Raw genomic sequence first — 24942 nt, 5'->3', positions numbered from 1 at the left:
AAAACAACTAAAAAAGACATAACATTACATCAAAGAGACATATAATTACCTGGATAAAACATAAAATTACTACAGAGACCCAGATGACTGCAAAACAAGCACAAGGAGGCTCAAAATGTCGACAAAACACACATAACAACTAAAAAAGGCACAAAAATACCTCAAAAATACACAGAACAATCGCAAGGAGACACAAAATGACCACAAAAAGACACACAAAGTGACAAAAAGACAGACAAAGTGACAAAAAAAGACACAAAACAGTCCCAAGGAGACACCAAACTACCTCAAATTCACACAAACCGACCACAAAAAGACACAAAACCACCACAAAGTCTGTGTATCTTGTTTCTGTGTGGTACAGTTGGTGGAGTCCTGACATATCTGCTTATCTGTGCCCAGAGGCCCACTGTCTCAAAACCCACCCATAACCACACCCCTTAAATCCATTATCAACCACCCTGAAAACTTAAAAGCATCATTTCAAAAAAGGCAACATGACCATGTGCTAACTTTCACTTTAAATTTATGAAATTCTGATTTAAAAAAAAAGACACAAAAACCAAAAAGTTTAGTTAATTTGTACTTTATTAATGAATAATAAAATTATTTTTGCATTTCTCATCCAGAGAACATAATGTGCACTTTAATAAATTAATTTCAAAGAAATAATAATGTTAACATTGTCAAGCTTTAAGGCCCAGTTGTGTAATAAATTACTGTTCAAGCAGTAGAGAAATGGTATTATTATCCATCAAAGCCGTATAAAGTCTGTGGCTAAAGCTACATGACTTAAATGAACTAGATGCCCGACTCAAAATGAGCAGTTTGACTTCAACTATACAGTATGATATAGGCTATAGGCAAACAGGACCTTTAAGCCCTGCAAAGAAAAAAATGAAGACTTTTCATATGCAAGAAAGGCACCCTTAAGCAATTTACAGATTGCAAAAATTAGCATGTTTTATGTGGGAGATAATCCATACCATCCCCCGACTGGCTGAGTCCTTGAGCTTCCCTTGTGTCCGACATCTCGCTCCACAGTAACTGACAGTTTTGGTTGGCCTCTTTTCATATGTATCAAAACTCAATCAACAACTACAACAAATCTATTCCAATATTAAGCATTAAACTACCATGTCACATTTTCAGGCTCCTCAAACTCACCAAAAAACAACTGTGCTTTCACGTTGATCATATATCTCATCAACTCCTGCATGGGCTGTATAATATTTCAAAATCAATCTACACGTGTTTACAATTGTCATTTGTTAGGAGAGAATACTTGTTATGTTCTTCTACAGAGTGTTAATTTATTTGCTAAGTAAATTTGCACTTACCATTCAAAACAAAGGGAATATAACTGAAAAACAATGATGAATAAAGGTTGTCGTTAACACGTTAAAATACATTTTTAAGACTGCTGTGACGGCGTACCCCATTAAGACGTAAACATGCAACAACAAATCAAAATGGCTGACATAAAATTAAGATGGCTGACGTATTTTTGTGCATAATTCTCACTCAAGAACAGTCAACAAGCAGGATGGCAGTGAAAACTATCAAGTGTAGTGTAAGGACAGTGTCATTCAAGGAACTTGCAGCACACCATTTTCCCATACGCCTGCAAGTGAAATCTGAACAAGGACTGAATGCACCAAAATACAAATGTGTGCACTCGATTTTAAAGCTTATTACAATGACCCTACATGGTTAAATATTATAATCATGTTTGATGTGGTGAGGAGGATGTGTGCATATTTAAAATCCTGGGAAATATGTTTTTTTTGGGGTGCAGCAGAAGATGTAAGAGGTTAACACAAAAAACACATTTTAATCTGACATCCTGGCTCGTCCAGTTAGTCTCCTGCCAAGGTTTTCTTATAAGCACATTGCTCTGGATCAGAGCACCAGCTGAGTGCACAGAAAATATCTATTAGGATTTTATATTGAGATTACAGGGCACGGTTTTATCATCTCACTCCCTCTTGCTCCTGTTTTTTAAGTGAATATATCAAATTTTTCTGACATCGTCAGCAGCAGAACGGACACATGGATAAAGTAGCAACATGCATACTGGATCAACAACAGTGCATGTGCTGTATGTTGTTTTCATGGGTGCAAAATAACCTGCTATGTACATGTTGCCCTGTAACAACACACTACATCTCATGTTGCTTTAGACTAGGAGGAGGGAATATGCTCAGTCCAGCATCATTATTAATGCACATGGTGCAACCAGCACCCAGTAAAAAGACAGGGTTTGTCAAAAAAAAATCTAAAGACCTTTAAAGGTTGTATGTTTGTTCTAAATTGTAATAGGAAATGGGTTATCTATATCACTACTTTCAAATTAGTTCAAATTAGTATATAATAATGTTCATATAGGCAGACTTTGCTCAAACTTTTTCGTTCAAGATTTTGGAGGAAACATTTTTTTAACATGCAGAGGGACATCCAGGCCACCAGCAAGTGTGTGACTGCTCTTCACTGTAAGTACTGCAACAGTTGAGACATGCAGCATGTCATGCTTGGCTGAGAGAGCCCACTCGATAAGCCTGCGGCATTTCAGCATCCAGACCGTAAGCAACTAACTCACCAGGCTACTGTCCAAACCAAATGGGACATGGTCCAGCAGCCCTTCATCTTGAGTGATCGCTGATAGGCCATTTTTCCCCAAAAGGTTTGCTGCATCCAAATTCACTGACAACTTGCTGACAGATGAAACTGAGCAACCGTATAAACATTGACTAACGTTTCTGTGGTTGTAGAAAATGAACAGAATGTGATGCTTGTGGTCTGAATACATGCGGAGGGTTCGACCTTTGGCCCTCTTTTGTAATCCAGCTATTCCCACCACACCAGGCCTCACCCATTATTCTCCTTTCATTCATTTGTTTTTGGAAACAGTCCATGCAGTGATATGTATGAAAGTGTAAGTAAAAGATGACATTTTACATTGCCAAAGACAGACGCTGAGTAAGAAGAGCGAGTGACTCCTCTTGTCTTCCAACAAAGTCTCTGAATACAAGCACTTGTATGAAAAATAAAGTCATTAGTCAGTCACAGCTCTTCGTCAAGTTGGCTGGAGTATTCTGTGGTTGTGGTTGTGGTTGTGGTTGTATGTGTGTGCATGTACCTGTGTGTGTAGTGGTTTCACCGCATGTTAAGAAAGAAGTGGTTGACCTATAGTTTCCAGTGGCTTCTGTGAGGTTCAACTCTACTCTGGACTTTTAGCTGTGAGACATACAGTATTTCCTTCTGGTTTTATTCACTCATTTAATTGTCAAGGTTGCCACAAGGCAGATTAAACTATGCTTTACTTTCTACGACAAACACTCCTGCTTGTTTCAGCGATGAGCCCAAACTAGGTTCTTTGGTTTGGGTTTCAGTTCAGACTGATGGAAATTGCATGGACAAGAAAGCTAACATTACTCACAGACACTTACTGTTGTGGTGAACCAAATTATTTTGCCTCTACACTTTAATTCCTAGTAGGCAGGTGTCAGACTGCAGGCTCAGAAATCAGTTAACATTCCTTCCTTGTTCTTTATTTTAAACAAAATTAAAGGTTATTAACATCCTTTTTTATTAATATATGATCTTGTATATGAAAAACCTTTTTTTTTGTATAAAGTTAATAAAATTTCTGAATATCTTTAGTAAAGACCAGAGTGATTTCTCTTAAAGGAACATTATTTGTGTATTTTGTCTTAGATGACTATGCCCACTTTCATACATATCTTATACCTCCATTACTATTCTTTATGGGGATTTCAGTACCCTGTAAAAAGCAAATAACTCATAAAATCTTTATGAAAGTGGGAATAATCATGTTAGACAAAATATAAAAATATTGTATGTCCATATACAAGGCATTGTTTGGACATTTGCAACATAATCTGTATAGTGTCCTGTAAAAATACTTTAAAAGTATTCCCCAACAATGTCGTGTACATACAGTATGCAGGTGTGTTAATGTGGTTATGCCAGCTGTATATGTGGGGACTGACTGAGAAAGTCGGGGCGTGGTGCAGCCTCCTCCACAGTCTGTAAAAGGTCTGAGGGGCTGCTGTCGGGTCCCTGGGACAGGTAGTTGAAATGTTCTTCTGCTGGCTCTAGCTTGCACTCACTAATGAAGAGTTCTGTTCCGTCCCAGTTGCTAAGGTCACCGTGGGCGTTGCCACGTTTGCTACCGTTGCTGCTGCTGTTGTTGAGCGCAGAGGAGAGACCGGGGGCACGGTTGGTCAAAGGCTGGCTGAGATTGTGCACGGAGAGGGATTTCCCGAGACTGCCTCCCCAGTCTGAAGGCCTCTCGTCCGGGCTGGACGAGAGCAGCAGCAGGGGGTTAACCTCCAGGCTCATGTGCCTCCTCCAGACCCCCTCAGATTTCAAGCCAGACTTCTCCCGCAGCTGCACCCCTCCCTGTGCAGGGGCTGCCTCACTGTCCCCTTCCTGGTCAGCATCTACACTGGATCCCACAACAACAGAGGGGCCCAGGCTCCCCTCATCTACCGAGACTTCATCTGTCATTTCATCTGGGACGGGGTCAGCGGAGCACCGCAGGTGGGAGGGATGCAACGTTGGGGGCAGGCGGAGGGTGAAACCTCCTGTTGAAGGAGGTGGAGGTGGCAGGTCAGGGAAGTGTGCTCTTTTGGAGGTACCGTTGGGGGTGACCAAGGTCGGGTAGGGGCTATCAGGAGGCAGCAGGGGTGATGGGGAGAGCGAGGCTGTGGACGGGGGGTAAGATGGAGGTGCTGAGTCAGGCGGGCAGTCATCATCAGCAGGTGCCAGGATAAGCCGCAGGCCTCTTGGGTTGGAGCAGAGAGAACGGCCGATTCCCCCATTGTTATCTCCTCCACCTCCACCTGGATCACCTCCCTGAGGAGAGGGAAGATCCCTGCCGATGATGGAGGACTGGTAGTCCGAGTTGTGGTGGTTGTCCAGCTCAAACAGGGGCAAGGAGGACAGGGTGAGTGCTGTGGGGCCTTTCTGTAGTACTTGGCGGTAAACGTCCAGCAAAGAGTCCAACTTTGATTCAATGGAAGTTACCTGGGAAAAAGAGCGAGCGAGTGAGACCATGAAAGGAGGCAAAGCAAGAGAGATTTTGAAGCTTAAAGGGCTGCTGAACAATTTATGACTTTTATTGACCTCCATTTTCAACCAAGGATTTTTTCCGTAACACTGACAGATCTCTGGTGTTTCCAAAACAGATGTCAAACCAGTAAGTGAGTTTTGAAGCCAGAGATCTCCGTGCTTGGCACAGTAAATCCTGACTCACTGGTATTGATCAAAAGCCCAAATCAGCTCCTTGCTTCTTATATCATTAACAATATTGGGTAATAAAATCTTGCAAATGCATTTTTAAAGGATAGTGCTGATGCAGTTTTTTCCCCCTCTCAGATTTTTTTTAATCAAAACTCAGCTCACCTGTCTCTCCACCTTACACACACGTCCCAGCATGCTCATGCCCTCCAGAGAGTCTCCATCTGGATGCAGTTTGTCCCTCATCTTCTTATCCACAGGGATCTGGCCTTTTCCCAGAATCTGATCCACCCTGACACACAGACACACACACATATACCGGTGTTAATATATTGAAAATACTGATGCTGTAATATAAGTAGGCACCCCAAGCCTCATTACAGGTTATCCCAAGTCACGTCACAAACCTAAAACAGCAGTAGGATGTTAAGGTTAGAGTTAGTAAAACACACAACACACATAGGTCGGCTGTATCAATGCCCTTATCTCCAAAGTTGTCCGTTTTTCTGGAACAAAGAAAAACAGTATATTCAAAATGGTGTACATGCTGTAGGCCTATGTCATTTGCATGGACTCTTTTCACAAATAAAAACCAACATGCACACCCCAAAAAAGACATATTCACAAAATGTGAGGAAAGGGAATGAAAGCAAGTTATTTATGAGCACTACATCTCAAAATTAGATTTAGCAAAGAGCATATTGTTGCTGTTGGATGAAAACCTGGTGACTCAAGCTCGACGATGAACTTTTGAGTTTAAAAAAAAATTCATGCAACGTGTTCAGAAAATGTTCACAGCCCCTTTATAACTGAATTTACCAGGTTTTTGCGGAACAATGTTGAGGTGTGTACATCCATCACCAGATAATTCATTTCACTTTCCATTCCAAAATGAATGAGGAAACATACATGTATATATATGGGGCTATATTCACAAAGCTTCCTAGCGCTAAGAGTTGCTCCTAGTGATGAAACGTGTGGCATTTTCTTCTTAGGATTTCCCCTTAAAGCTAAGACTAAGTCAAGATAAATGTTATTCACAAAGTGTCTTAGCCCTTAAAAGAGCTCCTAAGGTGAAAAACTGTGAAAGGGATAGTGCACCCAAAAATGAAAATTCAGCCATTATCTACTCACCCATATGCCGAGGGAGGCTCAGGTGAAGTTTTAGAGTCCTCACATCCCTTACGGAGATTCAAGGGGAGAGGAGGTAGCAGCACAACTCTACCTAATGGAGGCTGACGGCGCCCCAGATTCAAACGTCCAAAAACACATAATTGAAAACATAATTGAAACCACAAAATATCTCCATACTGCTCGTCCATAGTGATCCAAGTGTCCTGAAGCCTGACATGAAAAGTTGTTTGGAAAAACGTCATTTGAACTCTGTTTTTAGCCTCATTGTAGCCTGTAGCTCTAACTGCCTCTCTGTGTACTGCACTCACATGTGTGCGCTTGCACGTGACCGTGAGACATGGGCACCGCGTTCATGTGTGCTCACGTGCTTTTGCTGGTCTCGCGCACACACGTGAGCGCGGTGCACAGAGAGGCAGTTAGAGCTACAGGCTACAATGAGGCTAAAAACAGAGTTCAAATGATGTTTTTCCAAACAACTTTTTATGTCAGGGCTTCAGGACACTTGGATCACTACGGACGAGCAGTATGGAGATATTTTGTGGTTTCAATTATGTGTTTTTGGACGTTCGAAATATGGGGTGCCGTAAGCCTCCATTAGGTGGAGATGTATTGCTACCCACTCCCCCCTTGGATCTCCGCAAGGGATGTGAGGACTCTAAAACTTCACCTAAGCCTCCGTCGGCATATGGGTGAGTAGATAATGGCTGAATTTTCATTTTTGGGTGCACTATCCCTTTAAGAGCAGGTAGGGGGACTTTGAAGAGTTTAAGAGCTCCTTGATCAGAGGAGAAAATGGTAGAAACACAAAGAGGTAGGAGAAATATTCTTCAAACACTGGATGACATTTCACACCCAACGCAATCATGCTATGACACCAGAGATAAAATGATCACAACACTGAGATATTTGGAAAATGGGAAAACTGCAACAGTGCAGCAGTGATGACTTGGGTCTGTCTCAACCTCCCATCAGCAGAGTGATCACACTAACAATGACAACACTTTCACAGTCAGCAGTTCAGTTCATTTCCACTGGGTGTCAACACCTTGCAGGCTCACTAAAGGGTGTGTCTTAGACAACCAGTCACACCTGTTAAAAGCAAGCATCATACCCAGCAACAGGGTCAGCCACACCTCTTTACTGAGGAAAATGTTTCTGTCCCTTACTAAAATATTTTTAGGCTGAGTTAGGAGCGCTCTGAGAGTGCTCTCAGGAGCTTTGTGAACACGGCCCCTGATGTTTTAAGGCATTTAAAATCCAGGGGAGATGCTAAACACAGAGCTGTATTCAGATTAAAAATGAATCTGTAGCCGGCTTTCTAAATGTCAGAGTACTGATCAAATCACACAAGTTCTTTGACACTATAATAATGTCAAATTAGTGACGTTAATTAAGTTTGCGTATCTCTAACATGCATCGATCTAGGAGAGGCCAGCACCCAGGAAACACACGTGTTTTATCTAAAACAAAACACATGAATTAATTGGAAAACACAGCTGCACACACGTTAGCAACATTCACACACACATATATATACACACACACACACACGCAAATGTTTCCCCTTTCTGGTGAAGGAAAAAAAGATGAAGTATTTGCATGGTATCTAATGTAGCAACACGACTGATGGGTGTAAACGTTAGTACACATTTGCATCAAATGCAAATGTTTGTGTGTATCAGACTTGGTTAATAAAGTCCTCACCAAATGGCTGGAGTTTAACGCATTAGATCATGTTTCAGGTTAACAGCTTTTAAAATCCTTTTTTGTATGTTAACATCCTAGTACATAGTCTAATGTAAACTCCAACCATCTGGTGCCATAGGAAAGTGAATACAAACAGCGAGTATTTCTGTGAGCATGTTTGTTTTAGTGTGACAATTCACACTCAAATGTTTTCGGGGACAGCAAGGGAACTAATGAGCACTAATAGTCATGGGGAAACTAATGGGATTCTACGGTAAAATTAAAAGTTAAATAAAAGTAACCCTGAGCCAGAGAGCTTCTTCCTGTTGTTGCTGTAATAATAGTGCAGGGCAGGAGAGGACATGTTCCTGGGTCGGCTACTCAGGCTGGGACCAGAGCCCGCTGCACTGGCCAGTCTGGAGACAGGAAAAAGACTGGGTCAGATACATCTTTCTCTCTGTCTCTGTCTTACACTCACTCACACACCCACACACACTAAAGCATAAAGCACAGGTGGACAAATGAACAAATCCAGTCACATATTAACTGATAATAAATGAAACTGGCATGTAGATAAACACAGATGATGAGAGGGGAAAATGGGCTGAAAATAAAGTTGTCAAAGGCTGATATTGGAACTGATGTTTGAATTTTTAAAAATATTTTGATAATAAAACATGTTCAGTATTATCATGTAAGTAGTCTTTGTCCCACATATGAGCACAGCGTTAGTTCAGGCAGGACACGATGTCAAGCTCAGCTCACATCCCTGCTACATCAGCTGATGGAGCAGCTGATTGATGGAAGGGAGTCAGCTGATAGATCACATGATTCCTTTCTATGCAACCAATTGGTGAATCTCATTCAGGGCGCCCTATTTAAACTGCTCTGGCCTGCCTACTGTTGCTGCTTCCTCTGCAAGCCGCTATGCAACCAACCTCCACCCCAGCTCCTCCTTTTCATGCTGTGTCTGACTTATCAATATCATTTCTGTTTGTCATTGATGCTGCTCTGTTCTGTTCCCGTGGGTCTTTGCTGCTGCTCTCATTGCCTTAGGCTTCCCATGTAGGCGCATGGAAGGGCAGGGAGGTTTGCTCTCTCTGTCTCAGGCTTTCCTCATTTGCAAGTGGAAGGGCAGAGAAATGTGATCTCTCTCTGACTTCAGGTTTTCCACACAGGCACGTGGAGAGGTGTGCTCTCTCTGCCTTAGGCTTCCCATGTAGGTGTGTGGAAGGGCAGAGAAGTGTGCTTTCTCTGCCTTAGGGCTTTCTGTGTAAGCCCGAGGAAAGGCAGAGAGGCTGCAGAGCCACACCGCCAAATATAATACCGCAAATGTAAATAAAGTTTTCCTTAACTAAAGTGGTCCTGACTGAAATTTGTTTATACCACAGCAGGAAAATTTATAAATAAAACAGCTTTTAGACTGTAATGTCCTCTTCAATCCACATTTGACAATGCAATTGTCATTTAGATGTTTTTATCAGCCTCAGAGAGTAACCCATTAAAAACAGACTGTAATAGTCATAAACAATACTGATACAATGGATGTCTGATAGCAATGCTAATGAGATACAGTAAATGCACCTCTCAGCACTGACGTGGTCTGTGTTTATCTACAGCCTTTGCCAAAACACACTTCAAACACCCAACAACACCCAGATACAAAAAACAAGCACTATGTTGTTAAACAGGAGAACTACTGACAGCACTGGCATCGCCTACAGCACTGCTGTTCATTCAGCACAACAAAACACCAGATGACCGAGAGCTAAAAACAAACTTCTTTTTTTTTTTTTTTTTTTTAAATGTAGTTTCTACATGTGAAAGTCCCAATCCATAATGGTATTTCTAGCACCCCCTACTGGAATAATATATCCAGCTTTGCTTTACAGAAGTTAAGTGATTATGGACTTCTGATACAAGAACTCAAAGCCTCTTTATGTGGGTTGAAGCTGCAAAAGGAACAAGAAACTGATGATGAAGTCAGATTCTTGATACATCTAATATGGTAAATGGAGTTTTATGGGGTCAAATAAATTCTGGATTGGAGCTTTTACGTGAGGAAAACCTAGATCATCTGTCACACACATTATTTCCTGACACTCAAGCTGGCAGGACTAAACTAAACTAAATTAAACTAAATAAACCAAAGCTTCTGTGATTCTTCCCAACCTTTACAGGCTATTCTTATGCAAGGATGCAATACATGTTCATGTGAATGCATGCTGCATGACCCAGGTGCAACGTCATCAAAGTTTTGGTTATGTTAGCAGGGAAGCAGTTGGCGAGCAGATCAGGACGGGGTATGTCTAACCCCGGTGCAGACTGTTTCCTCCGGGCCTGGCTGTAATATAAATGCAGGGAGGGAGAAGAAAAGGTCTTGTGGCGGCTGCTGAACGGCCTCGGAGGGGGACCCACTACAGTGTCCAGTCTGGGAGAGAAAGGGGACACACGTGTATATATACAGTACATACACACACATACACAGTGGGTACAAAAGACATAGAAGGAGGTGAGATCAAGGTAAAAGTAGATTGATTTCATTTTACAGGACTGTCAGTAGAAGACTGGTAGGAACTGCAACAACAGTGGTGGCAGCATCCACCTACGCAAGTCCGTAAGAATAAAAGCTCTTGCAGTACAAAGAACAATTTACAGATGTCAAAAACAGTAAACATGAAGATATAAGTTGTTCAACTGTATAGAAAGTTATGATTTTTTTTGTACGTGTGTGTGTGTGTGTGTGTGTGTGTGTGTCCTAACCTCGTCTGAAGGCTCTTGATGCGACAGAGCATGTCGAGGTGTCCTGCAGAGTACTGCTCTATGACGTCCTTCACATCGTACGGACGCAATGTCTCCTTAAACTTCTTTTTTGCCACATGGAACTTCATGATCCTACACACACACACACACACACACACACACACACACACACACACACACACACAATGCAAATAGAGTTAGACAGGGAGAAGAGAGATGCTGCAGTCAGTAACATAAGGGTGTAATTACTATAACCAACCACTAGATGACAGCAGCAACTTTGGGATGATCCCTGTTACAGTCCACTTGTTGATCTTTTTGGAGCGTAATAATGAAAACATTATTAAAATCTCAGATACCTCAAAGAGTGTCTAAGGGGAAACCACAGTTCACTGGTTCTCTTGTCAAATCCATAACAACCAAAAAGAATGGCTTTGAAACCTGAGTGTAATCCTCTATCTCCTTCTATTTGGTGAGCAGAGCCACTGCTGGGTGGATAATATTGATACAGGTAAGGAGATCCATGTACTCGGTGCATTTGGATTCCCCGGTGGCTTCTGCTTTTCGCCAGTTGCCGGTTTTTCTCACTGTCTAAATGGAAACAACGGTGACAGATGACCCTCTGTAATAACAGTCCTGACAGGGGAGGGGGTGTCCAACCCTCAACCTGACACCCTGGGAAAACCCTGGGCTCTGGCTGCCCATGAAGCAGGCCTGCTGGGTGGGAAGGCAGGCCTGAGTTGGGTGGTACTGGTGATCTGTGTGTGTCGGAGTATAGAGAAACAGAGGCGCCAGTGATAGGAAGGTTTGACAGACTTCAGTTCACAATGTTACAGTTCTCACGCACACTGATGTACCAAACACAAGCACCAATCCTATCCTAGAGCATTTCAGGGAGACATACCCTGTTACATCTTTCTCAGTATATGCAATTTGGAGCAATCCAGCGATCCGGATAGGAAAGACACCCATCCTGTATGAATCATGGCTAGATAAGAATATTAGGAAATTAGTTGTTTGTATCCACCTTACTCCTGAGGGCACTACTGTGGAAACGATTATGTGCACAACTTCCAGTAAGAAAGCGGAAGTAGCAGTAAGCTAGTTCGTCCCATAGACTGTCTGTGGTTAATCCCAGAGGCTACTCTTGGTGGCTAACCACCAACACTGATTATTTTCTAAAGTAATTTGCCTTCAGTTTAGCAAATACTGATTTATTTTTAACAAATATTTAACTAATGTTAACTTAGCATTTTCTAAAATGTCTTTGCGGAGCTCTGGTACCTGTTGCTGTCCGTGTCTGTAACGACTAACGACCAGTCTAAGCTACATATTTGTCTTCTGCAACTGTGTGTTGAACACGGAACCAGAACAAAAAGGGATTGTTCCTGTTGCCAAAGGTACCATTGATATGAAAATAAAACCACAAGAGTTTCACCAGACACAGCAAAAAAGTATTAAGAGAATGACATAGACTGACAGATCCGTCACTCAACGTCAGTACATGATATCCCTGTCTTTCCCCGTCTGAATTCATTCTCACCGTACTTCCTTTATATCATATAAAAAATGAATGCCAAAAGTTATTTCTTTTACTCCTAATTTATATGACTATTACTGAAATCTGCTGATAATGTTTCGCTCAGGACAGTTTTCAATAAATCAGACATTAAAGAAACTTGTAAACTGTGTCATTAGTGCAGACAAACTGAGGATTAGCTGGGAAACATCACATTTATTCACTTTACATGGAGCTACATGACTCTTAGTAAGTCATCATAAATCAGAAATCATCTTTAGAACGAGCAGATGTTTACCTTAAGCTAGCTCGGGACATGTTAAAGTTAACAGTATTTCAATGGAGCAAGGCAAGCTAATTGCTAGCGTGCTGGGTTGCTTTGAGATGGCTGTAAGAGATGGCAGAGGTATGATCACATAATGCTGTTTGAGCTATAACAGGTGGTGTGTTCCATGTTTTATTTCCCGATTGCTCTTGGAAAGAAGAGTACTGTGAACAAACAAATTTCCACTGGAAATCGCCGGTTTCGGTTCGACGATTCTGGTGTTATCTACAAATTAGGAGCTGCATTAAGAGTTTGGGGGTTGTCTTAAGTAAATATGAGAACAAACACCTTTATGGTAATTGTGTAATTGGCAAATTTAACAAAAAATTGGGAAAAATATCCTCATTCAATTATCAAAGAGGATGTCTGGACAACTGTAGAGGCCAGTGCTGGATGGTCAGTTAGAGATGCACATCACATCATACACAGGTATTATTACACCCCAGCTAAGCTTCAAAGAAAGGGACATATGGGAGACAATTCTTCATTTATATTGGGATTGCTCATTTGTTCCATCTTTCTGGAAAGATGTCATCAGATGTATTGGAGAATGGTTGCATAAACCATCGCCAAAATCTCCCCAGCTGCCCTTATTAGGAGACCCTGCTGCCGCTACGTATATCTAAGCAACAATTTAGACTCTCTGGTAGGCTTTGTCACCGCATCAAGGATAATTCTGCATCATTAGAAGAGCTCAAGAAAGCCTGTGTTTGATGGATGGCTAAAGCTGATGATGGATATTGCCTCTTGAATCATTAATGGCAAGTAGTAACAACTGCCAAGGGACATTTTATGAAGTCTGGAAGTACATAAAAAAAGAAACAAAAGGAAAGACGAGATTTTTGTTGCCTAGAGGAGGAGGTATCCATTTGTTTATCCTGTACTTAGAACATGTTTTAGTTCATTTACACATTCTATCTCCGTATTTGTAGAAGTATGTTTTTAATTTTAATTCATCTTTTTTTTGTGTGATCGTTTTGTTTATCAGGTACTCAGTGTGGCATGTTGATTCATATTGCATTTTTTGTTTATGTGGTGGAAAATGTAATTAAAAAAAAAACTTGAATGAAAAAAAAATTACAGCTTTGTTTTTTTTGTTTTTTTTTACCAAACTAAACCAAATTATTTTGGGTGGATTCCAACAAAACTTGGACTCTTGATAGAAAATACAAATTCCAATCTGCACAAAGTTGGATGTGCCAAACTGTGTTCCACCCACCTGACACCCACTCTGTGTAAAGGCAGGCATCAGATGTAGATGGTAGCACTACCTTGGATTATAAGAAGGGTTAGGAAACAATATAAATACACAAATGTTTAGTTTAGTAGCTGATGTGCAAATATACGTTGTTAGCTTTTCACATTTCACAAGTCACATTCTCATTCACATTTCACAAGTGTGCAGATGGGACAGATTACTTACAGAAAGGATTTTGTGGCCCTTATGGGCAGCATCTGTATGTGGGTTGAAAATATTATGAAAAAAAATGTATTATTCATATATTAATCACTTGAATCGCCTAAATTCGTGGTTGGATCAATTTGATGTAAGATTTCACTGTCAAAGAAGAAGGAAAGTGAAACGAGAGATTAAATAAGTGTGATGGGATTCAGTGATACAGGAGGAAGTATTGCACAGACATGACTGGTGTGATGCAACTTGTTTACAGACAGACTCAGAAGCTAGTGATTTTAATGGAAGAGGATCTGTAGGAGCAACACTGCAAATCATAACGGCCTTGGCTTGGTCTTTCTTCTTTAGTCCTTTCAATATACAGTGATACAGTGATACAGTACTATCTGGCATAGGTGATTTCAACCGGGGGACGCTGGGGATGCTTCCCTCTCAATATGTAGAACATGTGCTTTTAACCCTGCCAATAAAAAAACATGAATTTTTGCAGAAAAAGCACAAATTGGTGCATAAAAAACAACTAGAATGCAAGAAATTAAGTGTTTGATGCTCTCCAAATCCCTTTTTCATACGCCCCCCCCCCTCAATATTTAAACAACACCTACACCCTTGATGTCCAGTCCTCATAAGTGTTAACTATCAACAGCTTTACTGGTTAAAATGTTGTTTAAAGGCTTTTTCACTCTGAAATGCAGAGAAATCCAGGATAACATCTGTCCTTGTATAACGGATATCTACATTTAAATTTTTAATAAGCTGTATAAAATTACAGCAGCTGCTTCATATTTGAACTAGTAGTCATTTTTCTCCCCAACCTGTAATGTAAATCATGTTTTACTGAGAGGTGAAAATGGACATTTTCTTACAATGAAAAACTATGACGAGGGTGAGAAGAAGCAGTGGAGTGAGAGAATCAGTTGGCGCCAGTTGGATAAACATTCGCTCACAGGGTGCCGGTGCCAGTGTAAGAGATCATGGTCTGGTGAAACACACACACACACACACACACACACACACACAACTACGCGAAAAACTCCCTCAGGCTAACCCCTCAAACCCAGCAGTAGGTCATATAGATAAAGAGAAAAAGATGGAGAAACACGGACGTGAAGACACAGAAATCCGTTTATAAATGCAAACATCGTGTGAGCCCCTGCACTCGTGCGTGAAGTATGTTTTTCCCATCCAGAGTTACATGTATAGAGGAGGGGAGACAGATAGGGGTCTGTGTTGTTGTGGTGTATGATCTGTTACTGTAGCACCGTGAGGAGATACATGAGGAGATAGAAAAAACAAACATGTTTTGAACCTCCTTAAGCAGCCATCATTTCTGATCAGCTATAACTTGTTAAGGCGTATAGAACCAGACTCAAAAACACATGTATACACCAGGTTATTGGCTCCTTACTCTACATGCATGCATTCATATTTTAGCTGCTGGTATTTTTTCATTCATGAATTCTTTGATCAATACCTTCAGATCATAAAAAAGCCTCTAAAGAAAGCAGGCAAACAGTGAATCAATACAGCACGTGACCTGACTTTAACAAAAGCTCAACTACAGAAAAGATTGCACTACAGTAGTATACAATCAACAACCAGCCAATCATAAAAGGAGGACTCAGTTCAGTGACATCACCGATTGACTGGTAACTGTTCAGTTCAGTGAGCTGTCACTGTCGTTTCAGAATCAATGGACACAGGTGAGAAAAATGGCCCCAAGGGGGAGTTTAAATGATGTGACTAATCAATAAGACGTCCATTATCAGTCCCAGCAGGTCACAAAATACAGTCAGGAAGCTGGAGGGCTTCAGTGGAGCTAAATTCCAACAAACCATCAGTTTCAGATTCATCAGACAGCTATAGTTGATCATAAATAGCCAGTCAGAAGAAGGGTTGAATATCAAGATAAAATGTGTCGCTTCCTAATATCTAATAATTGATTATGGTTAATGGTTTAAAATCACTCAAAATAAAGGATAAATATTGAAGATTCCAGTCTCATCTTCACAGTAAATATAAATCTACAGTCTGCACTGCAGCTGGGTGGCTTAGTTTAGCATGAAGACTGGAAGTGAGGTCTAAAGATAACAAAATACACCTATCAGGTCATCATGTTGTCTGCCTCTTAAAACAACAGTTTGTGGTTTTACAGGTCAGAGTTAGGGTTATGTTGACCATTTCTTAGCCAGGTGCTGTAACTTCCTCGAAACTTGCACCCAGCAGAGACAAGTCACTGCCCCTGATCAAGATATAGTCTGGTAGCTGTTTCCCTGATTATGTTAAACTAAGGAAAGACTCCTGAAACCCAGAAGTGAATTAGCCTTTTTGCACTTTCGGTTCCTTTGTCTTGGGGTCAGTTGTTTGGGTTTGATTCCTAAAATAAGGTCTGTGGTTAACACAACCTTAAGAGACTTTCACATTTTGCTCTATGGCACAATAAACACCAGTAAACACCCTACTTGTTATTAGTATTTGGATGCAAGTTTGCAAACCTGGTTGTTGGTTCCTCTTCCCTTCCTCAAACATTAGTAGGATTTTGGTGGTTCAAAGATGCTTTGGATAGGATCATTGGATGAAACATGAAGTGTAGGATCTCACCTGACAGCTCTGATGACAGCCTTGAGGGGAGCTGATAGATCCTCCACTGTAACATCACAATGGCAGCCTCTCTCATCAAAGGAATCCTCCGTGGTCATGCCTGTGTCCACTGAGAGAGACACACCGCCCTTTCATCAATAAATGTAGCCCCCATGCAAAATCATTTCCAGTCTTTAAACTCATAAAACATTTTCTGCATAGTCTGGACAGGAGTCTCCAAGAATGTTTCAACCTGATACTATTTTGGCTTTTAGGTGGTGAGAATTTATGCCCTGCTTGGATGGGATCAATAGGAATGGGCAGCGTTTTGCCAGCTCAGCTATGTAAGGTGAGAGAGGAGGGTATATATATCCTTTATACTGCCAATAATTAGGAGAGTAGAAGCCACAGACAGAGGGACGGACATGGAGAAGAGGAGAAAGAGCAAGAGAAAGCATGGGGGAAAAATGAAAAGAGAGTGAATGATGATGAAGGGCACATAAGAGGTTATAAAGTCAGTTCATATAAATGATACGGGGGAATAAGAGGAGACACAGAGGTGCTATTAAAACAGTCAGCATTTTTTTCTATTACTGTAGGGTAGGAGCTTCTGAGTGAAAACACTGCTGCACAAAATACAGTATACATGTACACTAATTTATGTTGTAATAAATTCATTCACAAAACAGGACATTTAAAGTACACATGAAAGCATATAATTAAACTCTGTTAAGATGTTCCTCAAGATGTAAAATACCCACCTGGATAAAAACATAACTGGGACTCCCACTGGACACATTACTGCATCAAATGCCAGAAAAGCCAGAAACCAGTGAAGTTAGTCTTAAAGTTGTGATGTCATGAAGTATAAAGCTACTCCACAGACAGTGAATGTGAGACTGATTTTGTGGACTCACAGAATATTTGTTTTCCTTTTTAAACCCAAATCAGCTTTATCCTATTGTAGTGTTCTCAGGTCTGAGACGTAAACGTTCCCTTATACACTTATACACTCCTCTGGCTGCTCTCAGTGTCATCTAAAACATCTGTCACTATTCACTCTCTGTGGAGCAGCTCTAGACTTTATACCCTAAGGCATCACAAATTTCAGTTTTAACACTCTAGTTTTTGGATTCAGGAGAGAGTTGTTTATGTTTACCAATATTTTTGGACTGTCTTACACCATAGGAATAACATGTATGAATTTTGAAAATGGTCATAGTTCCCCTTTAAGTTTAAGACATCAAATAAAGTTACTCTAAATTTACCACATGACTCGGACTCGAGTCACAAATTTGATGACTTTGGACTCAATTTGACAAAATAAAAAAGAAAGATTTGCAACTCCACATGGACTTTAAAGGCTCTCTAAGTCTTCCTAAGCTTGAAAAGTTTTTGTCACACACAGAAAACATCTCCTCACGATCCGCTAGCTACATGTCCTCTGAATGTGCTGTGAAAAAGTCCGGTCTCTGTAGGCAGCCCAGGCTCCGCAAATGGCAACAAAAACATTTGGGTCCAGGCTGCACCAACCAGCCAGCGCGAGCCTAGCGAATGCACGTGAACACACATGAACGCGGTGCCCATGTCTCACGGTCTCGCGCAAGGGTGCACACCTGAGCGCAGTGCCCAGAGAGGCAGTTAGAGCTGCAGGCTACAATGAGGCTAAAAACAGAGTTCAAATGACATTTTTCCAAACAACTTTTATGTCGGGGCTTCAGGACACTTGGATCACTACAGATGAGCAGTATGGAGATATTTTGTGGTTTCAATTATGTGTTTTTTGGACGTTTGAATCTGGGGTGCCGTAAGCCTCCATTAGGTGGAGTTGTGCTGCTACCCACTCTCCCCTTGGATCTCCACAAGTGTTGTGAGGACTCTAAAACTTCACCTGAGCCTCCCTCGGCATGAGGGTGAGTAGATAATGGCTGAATTTGCATGTTGGGTGCACTATCCCTTGAACAGGTGTGTAAATCCAGCAGCTACCGCTCGTTCATGGCAGAGTCACGGAAGACTAGGCGGGAGGGGCGAGCTAGCTCCGCTGTGTTTGATAACATTGTTGTACGTAAACAGAAGAGACGCCCAACGGTGCTTAGCGTGCCTTTAACACCAATGTCTTGCTGCTTCACTTGGACTTGAACCTTTTGACCTCAAAATACTTGATACCTCGCTCCAAGTCCACAGATTAAAAAGTATGTTATTTAAAAACTGTCCCACAAGTCAATTCATTTTCTGAATCAACTAAAATTAACGCTAGTCATGCCAAGCAGGTCAGTGCTTAAGTCTCTGGATCCATTTTGTTCGAACATATCCAACAGCATCCAATCAAATTGCAGGAGGGGAACCATTAAGAACTGACGTTGGAAAAAATCATACCACAGATACTTAATTTAAAAAAACTATGGGTGGTCAACATAAAACAAACAGCAGTATGCAAAACGTGTGGGTCGAAAAATACAGAGACACATCTTCCAACAAACTTAACGAATAAAACAAATTTTAAAAAGCATTTAAGATTTTTAAAAATAATATGATTACTCTGTAGTTAAAAGGGCATTACACTTAGTGAAGAGTGCACTATGACTTGTTGAGGACTCGAAACTTAAAGTTCAGAAGTACAGGACATGGAGCTTGACTTGGGACTTGAGTGCAAAGACTTGAGACTTACATGTGACTTGCTAAACAGTGACTTGTTCCCACCTCTGACATTTACTGCATAAAATGGAGCACTGTGCGAAAAAGAGTGATTTGTAAGACGTGGTTTTGGATGTTTGGTTGCTATTTACAGTTACACACACACAGTCCCACTCACCATCTGGGACAGCAGTGCGAGTCTGGCTCTTCAGCCTCAGCGACGGCCTGAACCGTGTCCGATCGTTGAAGCTCCAGCTCTTCTGCACTTTGGCCGGGCTCCCTCCCATCAGCTCGGGGCCTCCTACCACCTCGTTGCCAGGGGAAGAGCGTTGGCGGTCGTTGATGGACGTCTGCCTGCTCTTCATGCTCTGACCACGGGGGCTCGCCATCCGGACCCGATCCTTAAAACTCAACTTCTGACTGCAGGGAGGGAGGGAAGAACCGAGCAGGAAAGAAGAGGATAGATGGATGTGGAAAGAGAGAGGAGAGAAAAACATTCACAGAAGCAAAGAGAAAGATTTGGGATGGGGGAGACAGAGGGAGCATGATGGAGGTGAGTATTCAGAGGTAGATAGATGGGGATGATGGGGAGAGGGAGTTCATGATGAAGTTGATAAAGAAAGAGTGTGTGGCAGAGGTCGGGGGTTGATAGAGAGACACAGGGAGAGGAAGAAAAAAAGGAGATGCTGTCAGCACCTATTTCCCCTCAGAGGGTGAGAAGAGTTCAGAGCACAGACACAGGGCAGCGTTCTGTCTTTCCCTTCAGCCCAAACATCATCCATCCAACTGACATGCCCAAAACACTAGAACACAGCCAGATTGCCCGCCAAGCAACCAAATAAAAATCCCTCAGTACTGGATCCTGAAGTGCTGCAGTCCTCACCCAATCATCTCATAATCTATTCATGTTCTGATTTTTAAAACAGAGTTAATGAGATTCTTACAGGCAATATGTGAAGCATGGTAACATCATCACTATATTAACTTTGAGACTGCCTTAAACAAATGAGACCAGTATTGAAAGATGCTTCAAACAGCCTCCACATGGTGTTTTTCGTAAGATTATTTTTGGGAAACGTTCTTCATTTTTCAGAGATTTTGACGGCAGCATGTGAATCAATGTTTAGTGGTAAATCCAAATAATTGAATAAGTACTTCACTGCTGGAAACATGGCCTTTTAATAAGATGCGGTAAAACCACGCAAATATTTTTGAAACTGGTGCCACAGAATCAGAGAAAAAGGACACTTTTGCGCACGAGGGAGAAAACCTACAACTACCAGAATGCCGATAAATGCTCCTGCTGTTGAATGATGTAATGCGAACACGTCTGTTTGAAACAATAGTGGCCGGTTGGCAAGAAATGATCTTGCATTACAGTTAAACAGTGAGCTGGAACATGTTTCTGAAAACATGAGGCGAGAAATAGCCGATATAGTAACATCATTTCGATATATATTCGATCAGCACTGCCTAGATTTACCATTTGATTGGATTCCGATCTGAGTTTGAGAGGACTTTCACACCTGCCCTGTTTGGTTTGGTTCAATCAAACTCAAGTTTGTTTGCCCCCTAAGTGCGGTTCGTTTGGGCAGGTGTGAACACAGCAATCACACTCAGGTGTGCACAAAACAACCAGACCGAGACCTTCTTGAAGAGGTGGTCTCAGTCCGGTTACAAACGAACTCTGGTGCGGTTCGTTTGTGGTGAGAACGTGTTCCGACCTGGATGTGAAGCAACTGCAGTCACATGACACATTGTTTGGGTTAAACATGAGCATGTTACAGTCCTGGAGGATTATTAATGTGCACCTCCTCCTGTACTGCCTTAATATGCACATTCAGCACATCCAATGCATCAAAACATTGTTTTCTAGTTGGAGCCGCGCCTCGTTTTCAAACTGTATGGTTTGACTAAAATGAACAATGACAGCAATATAGTCCACGTTGAGCAGCGCTAAAATCAACCTGCGTAGTTGTTCCCTCCAGGGAACCAGAGCAATGCTAACTTCCGCGTCGGCCTACAAAACAACGTCATCCCTGGAGCAATATGTGCAAAAACGCGGAAGTATAGCCTGTAATTTGAAACTCGTATGGCGGAATTTCACTGGGGGGCGAGGAGGGAAATCTTGGCATTGGTTGGACGGAGGGAAGTTTACCACAGTTCATTTACACATGCTATCCACATTGTTTTGATACAGAGCTAGCTGAAAAATGGCAACGTACCCTTTTAAAGATCCAATGGGATGCAACAGTAATGTGGTTTAAAAATGCAAAACACAAACTCTTTTAAGGTCTCAGTTGTTCACTGCAGTTACACCATAGTGTGAGGGTTAAATATGCTACATAAAATAACTTTAAAATACATCTTTTGAATACTATTATATCATTATTAAGACCATACCATTACTCTTATTTTTACCACGTTGTATTCCTCTATCACTTCTTTTTCCCAGTTTAAACAATTAAAATACCATCAGCCACTGGAGAATAAAATGCATTTATGATGTTGATCTCTGTAGTAACCTTGCAGGGGCTGGTGGGGATGCAGAAAGTGCTAAATTAATGGGACTCACTGCAGTAAACTATAATGTTGCTAAGGCAAATATACAAGCATGCGATGCAGCAGAGAGAGATGCAGGGTTCCAACACATTTTCCATGCCACAATTTCACAGTTTCCAAACCTCAGTGTCTCACCTGAATTTCAGCGTTTTAATCCGCTTTAATCTCTTTAACAGAAGTTGTGTTTTGCTTGCACATTCAGAAAACTTCTAAAGACTTTGGGAAGTTGATTCACCATAATTTCCCAAACCTGGGCCTGTGCATTTTTTTCCTCACTTTCCCAGACTTGTGTGGGAACCTTATCCAACACTTCACAGCACATGACAATATTCACCAATGTTCAAGGCAGAAATAAGTATTAGAAACAGTGGAGAGCAGAACAGATCTTTATCTATCACTATTCTTTCTATCTCTGAGGGCTGACATGACTGTAAAGAGAAGTGCAGCAGTGATGCAGGAGGCATGCAGTAAAATAAGGAAAAGCTGCAAAACCTATAGCCGTACACTGAAATGTGCACAATTATCATATGTTTTGTTGGGAGATATTTAAGGTCCAACTGAAATCACATTTAGTTATCCCTTTCTGTCGTCAAAAAACATGTTTTTAAATTAATTATTAATCTGTCTTTAATATCAAAAGGAGGAATAAAAGGTCTTTGAGGAAATATCAGAAATGATCCTTTTAGTCTCAGTTGGTGTTTGTTTGATTGACAGACGTTGCAGGCTAGGCTCCGGCAGGGAATGAGAGATGACAGTGGTCAGGCGGCGTGTTGTTGACCACAGCAGCATCTAACGGGACGGACGTGATATTTGCAGGTACATTAATATCTAACTAAAAATGAAGGCATGTGTGTCCTTCGAGTTTCTCAACATCCAATTGACTTCACACTCTGTGGCTGCATTGCTGTGGACTAAAGGAAGTGTAGTGTTGAGTGCCAGCTCTTGAGATCTACAGGACATATTTATAAGTGGAGTGTTAATACCGCCACAAGTACAGTGCTCTCCATGACTCACCACTGTACATTCAAGAGCAGATGAAGAAATAAAGACCAGGGAGACCAGAGATTTTAGCAAACTCAAAATTTTAAGCATCAGCAATGTAGCTTTCGCAATGAATGCTTTTGTTCTCAGAAATAGCCGGGCTTTGGCTCTTCTGAAGGCTACAAAAAGTTTGTGTGAGCTATAGTGGCTGTGCCAACGTACTAAAGTTCCTAGGTCACCTAGTCTGCGAGGTGTCTCGGTTTTGACTCGTGTTCCTCCTTATTATACACTTTAACACTGCATAACACAGTCAAAAACTCATTAAGATCCAAACCAACACCGACTTCGCACAACGTTGTCAATCTCCTTTTGTTATGCGCACTAAACTGGCTTAAGGCACCATACCTGGAGTAAATAACTTCTGCCTGTAATCTAATGCAGAAATAAAGTAAATCTAAACATAGCCTTAGTATAGTCCACTTATATACAGTACTCAAAATACACAGAAACTGTTGTGTAAACTTAAATATAATCAGAACCTATACGATATGTCCTATCAACACAGACATCTTTACCAAATATAAAAATGTGCATAAGTGGTTCTTACATGAGCTTTTGCACCTAAATGGCGCACATGCTCTAGCATTGCTGGGGGATACAACTATAACTATGTCATGGCATGTGTACTGCTGAGGGCCATAGGAAGCACAGTGTCGAGTGTGCAATTGTTTGGATGAGAGGTTCTCGAAAAAGCTACAAGCAGCAAAACTGGAGGCCAAGTAGTTGGCCTGTTCTGAACAGGCACATTTTAAACTAGTACTGCCCTGGTGCTGTTTGACCTCCTGAGACCCTGACTTTTGTTTGGTTTGCATTTTTAATTACTTCTAGCTATTTAGGATCAGTAGGATGTGATAAGTATAAAAAAAAGAAACATTGTCAACAACGAGTACTTCCTAATTAACAGTGTCTTAGCTCTTCACTGTTGCTAAACTTGGTCAAATTTGTTGCCATATCAAACTACAAACATTATTAATCTTAAAAAAAGAAGTTTCAATCATTAAATGTGATCAGGTTTTGGACCTTGTCCTCTTTTGTGTCTGGATCAGCTGCAGACTAATCTCTCAAGACAGATTGGGCAATTTACATTGTAGAATCTGTCGGCGGCCCTGTGCGAAAGACGACTACAGAGGGGGGTGCGGCTTTGAGTTTGAACAATGCTGCATTTAGCCAATCACAATGGAGGGGGCGTGGCCGAGACTTGCAGGTGTCCCCAGGAAATGTGTACCTACAGAAACAGCAAGCTCCACGTCCATGGCGACCGCTCCACCCAAAACGCCGTCTCGTCAACGTGAAAAAAATATTTTTTCCAGCTGATGTCTTAGTTACAACATGATTGAGCTAACTGGAGCAATTTCATGTCGTATCCGACAACGGGAGGCTTTTAACAGATGACGTCCTGATGTTAGCTTTGCTGCTGTTAGCTGTCCATGTCAGCTGCAGCCACTGATGCTTTCTAGACATCGTGATTTCCCATAACTGAATAAATACCACGCATAGCAACACAAAACTGCTTTGTTAGCTCAATCATGTTGTAACTAAGATATCCGCTGGAAAAAATATTTTATTCACGGACCGTTTATTAAGTTACTGAGTTATTACAGACACTGCTAATGGGGCTAACAGCTAACGGTTAGCCCAGCTAATCTACGATAACCATGTTATTAATTACAAAACGTGCACACAGAAATAGTAATGTTTGTTCAATCATTGTGTTTATAGACTTTACAAACATCAGATTAGTCTAAACGGTGATATAGTGACATGAAAAATGTGAGATATATATATATATATATATATATATATGTATGTATGTATATATCAAAACTCTGCTGGTTTTCTACCTGGAAGTATTTGTAAACAACGACGCGATTCCCTGGGGACACCCCCGGAAGTGAAGGGGTTGAGCGATCCCCGAGGCCCCTGCACTTCCGTTAGTCAAAAAACTACGGGCAGTGCCTCCAGAGGTAAAGGAAGAAAAAAAAAATCCTTTTTTTTTTTTTTTTTGAACCGATGGATTTC

The 24942-nt window shown here is 41.3% G+C and overlaps 1 protein-coding gene across 3 annotated transcripts in view; it reads right to left on the bottom strand.

Moving 5' to 3' along the window:
• Window positions 1–593: 593 nt before the first annotated feature.
• Window positions 594–24942, bottom strand: part of kcnq5a (potassium voltage-gated channel, KQT-like subfamily, member 5a) — a 148813-nt gene continuing 124464 nt past the window's right edge. The window contains exons 10-16 of one of the 3 annotated variants that reach the window (XM_050070795.1): window positions 19499–19740; window positions 16708–16816; window positions 10849–10980; window positions 10400–10516; window positions 8388–8501; window positions 5431–5557; window positions 594–5052 (exon numbers count right to left, since the gene is read on the bottom strand). In XM_050070795.1, coding sequence (XP_049926752.1) covers window positions 3985–5052; window positions 5431–5557; window positions 8388–8501; window positions 10400–10516; window positions 10849–10980; window positions 16708–16816; window positions 19499–19740 — 1909 coding nt within the window. In that variant the 3' untranslated portion in view covers window positions 594–3984. The remainder of the gene's footprint in view (window positions 5053–5430; window positions 5558–8387; window positions 8502–10399; window positions 10517–10848; window positions 10981–16707; window positions 16817–19498; window positions 19741–24942) is intronic. The other 2 variants (XM_050070796.1, XM_050070797.1) reach the window with 2 other exon arrangements.

This window comes from Epinephelus moara, chromosome 19, assembly GCF_006386435.1.
Source record: "Epinephelus moara isolate mb chromosome 19, YSFRI_EMoa_1.0, whole genome shotgun sequence".
In the NCBI taxonomy this organism is placed as follows: domain Eukaryota; kingdom Metazoa; phylum Chordata; class Actinopteri; order Perciformes; family Serranidae; genus Epinephelus; species Epinephelus moara.
This window is presented reverse-complemented; position numbering and strand designations above follow the sequence as displayed.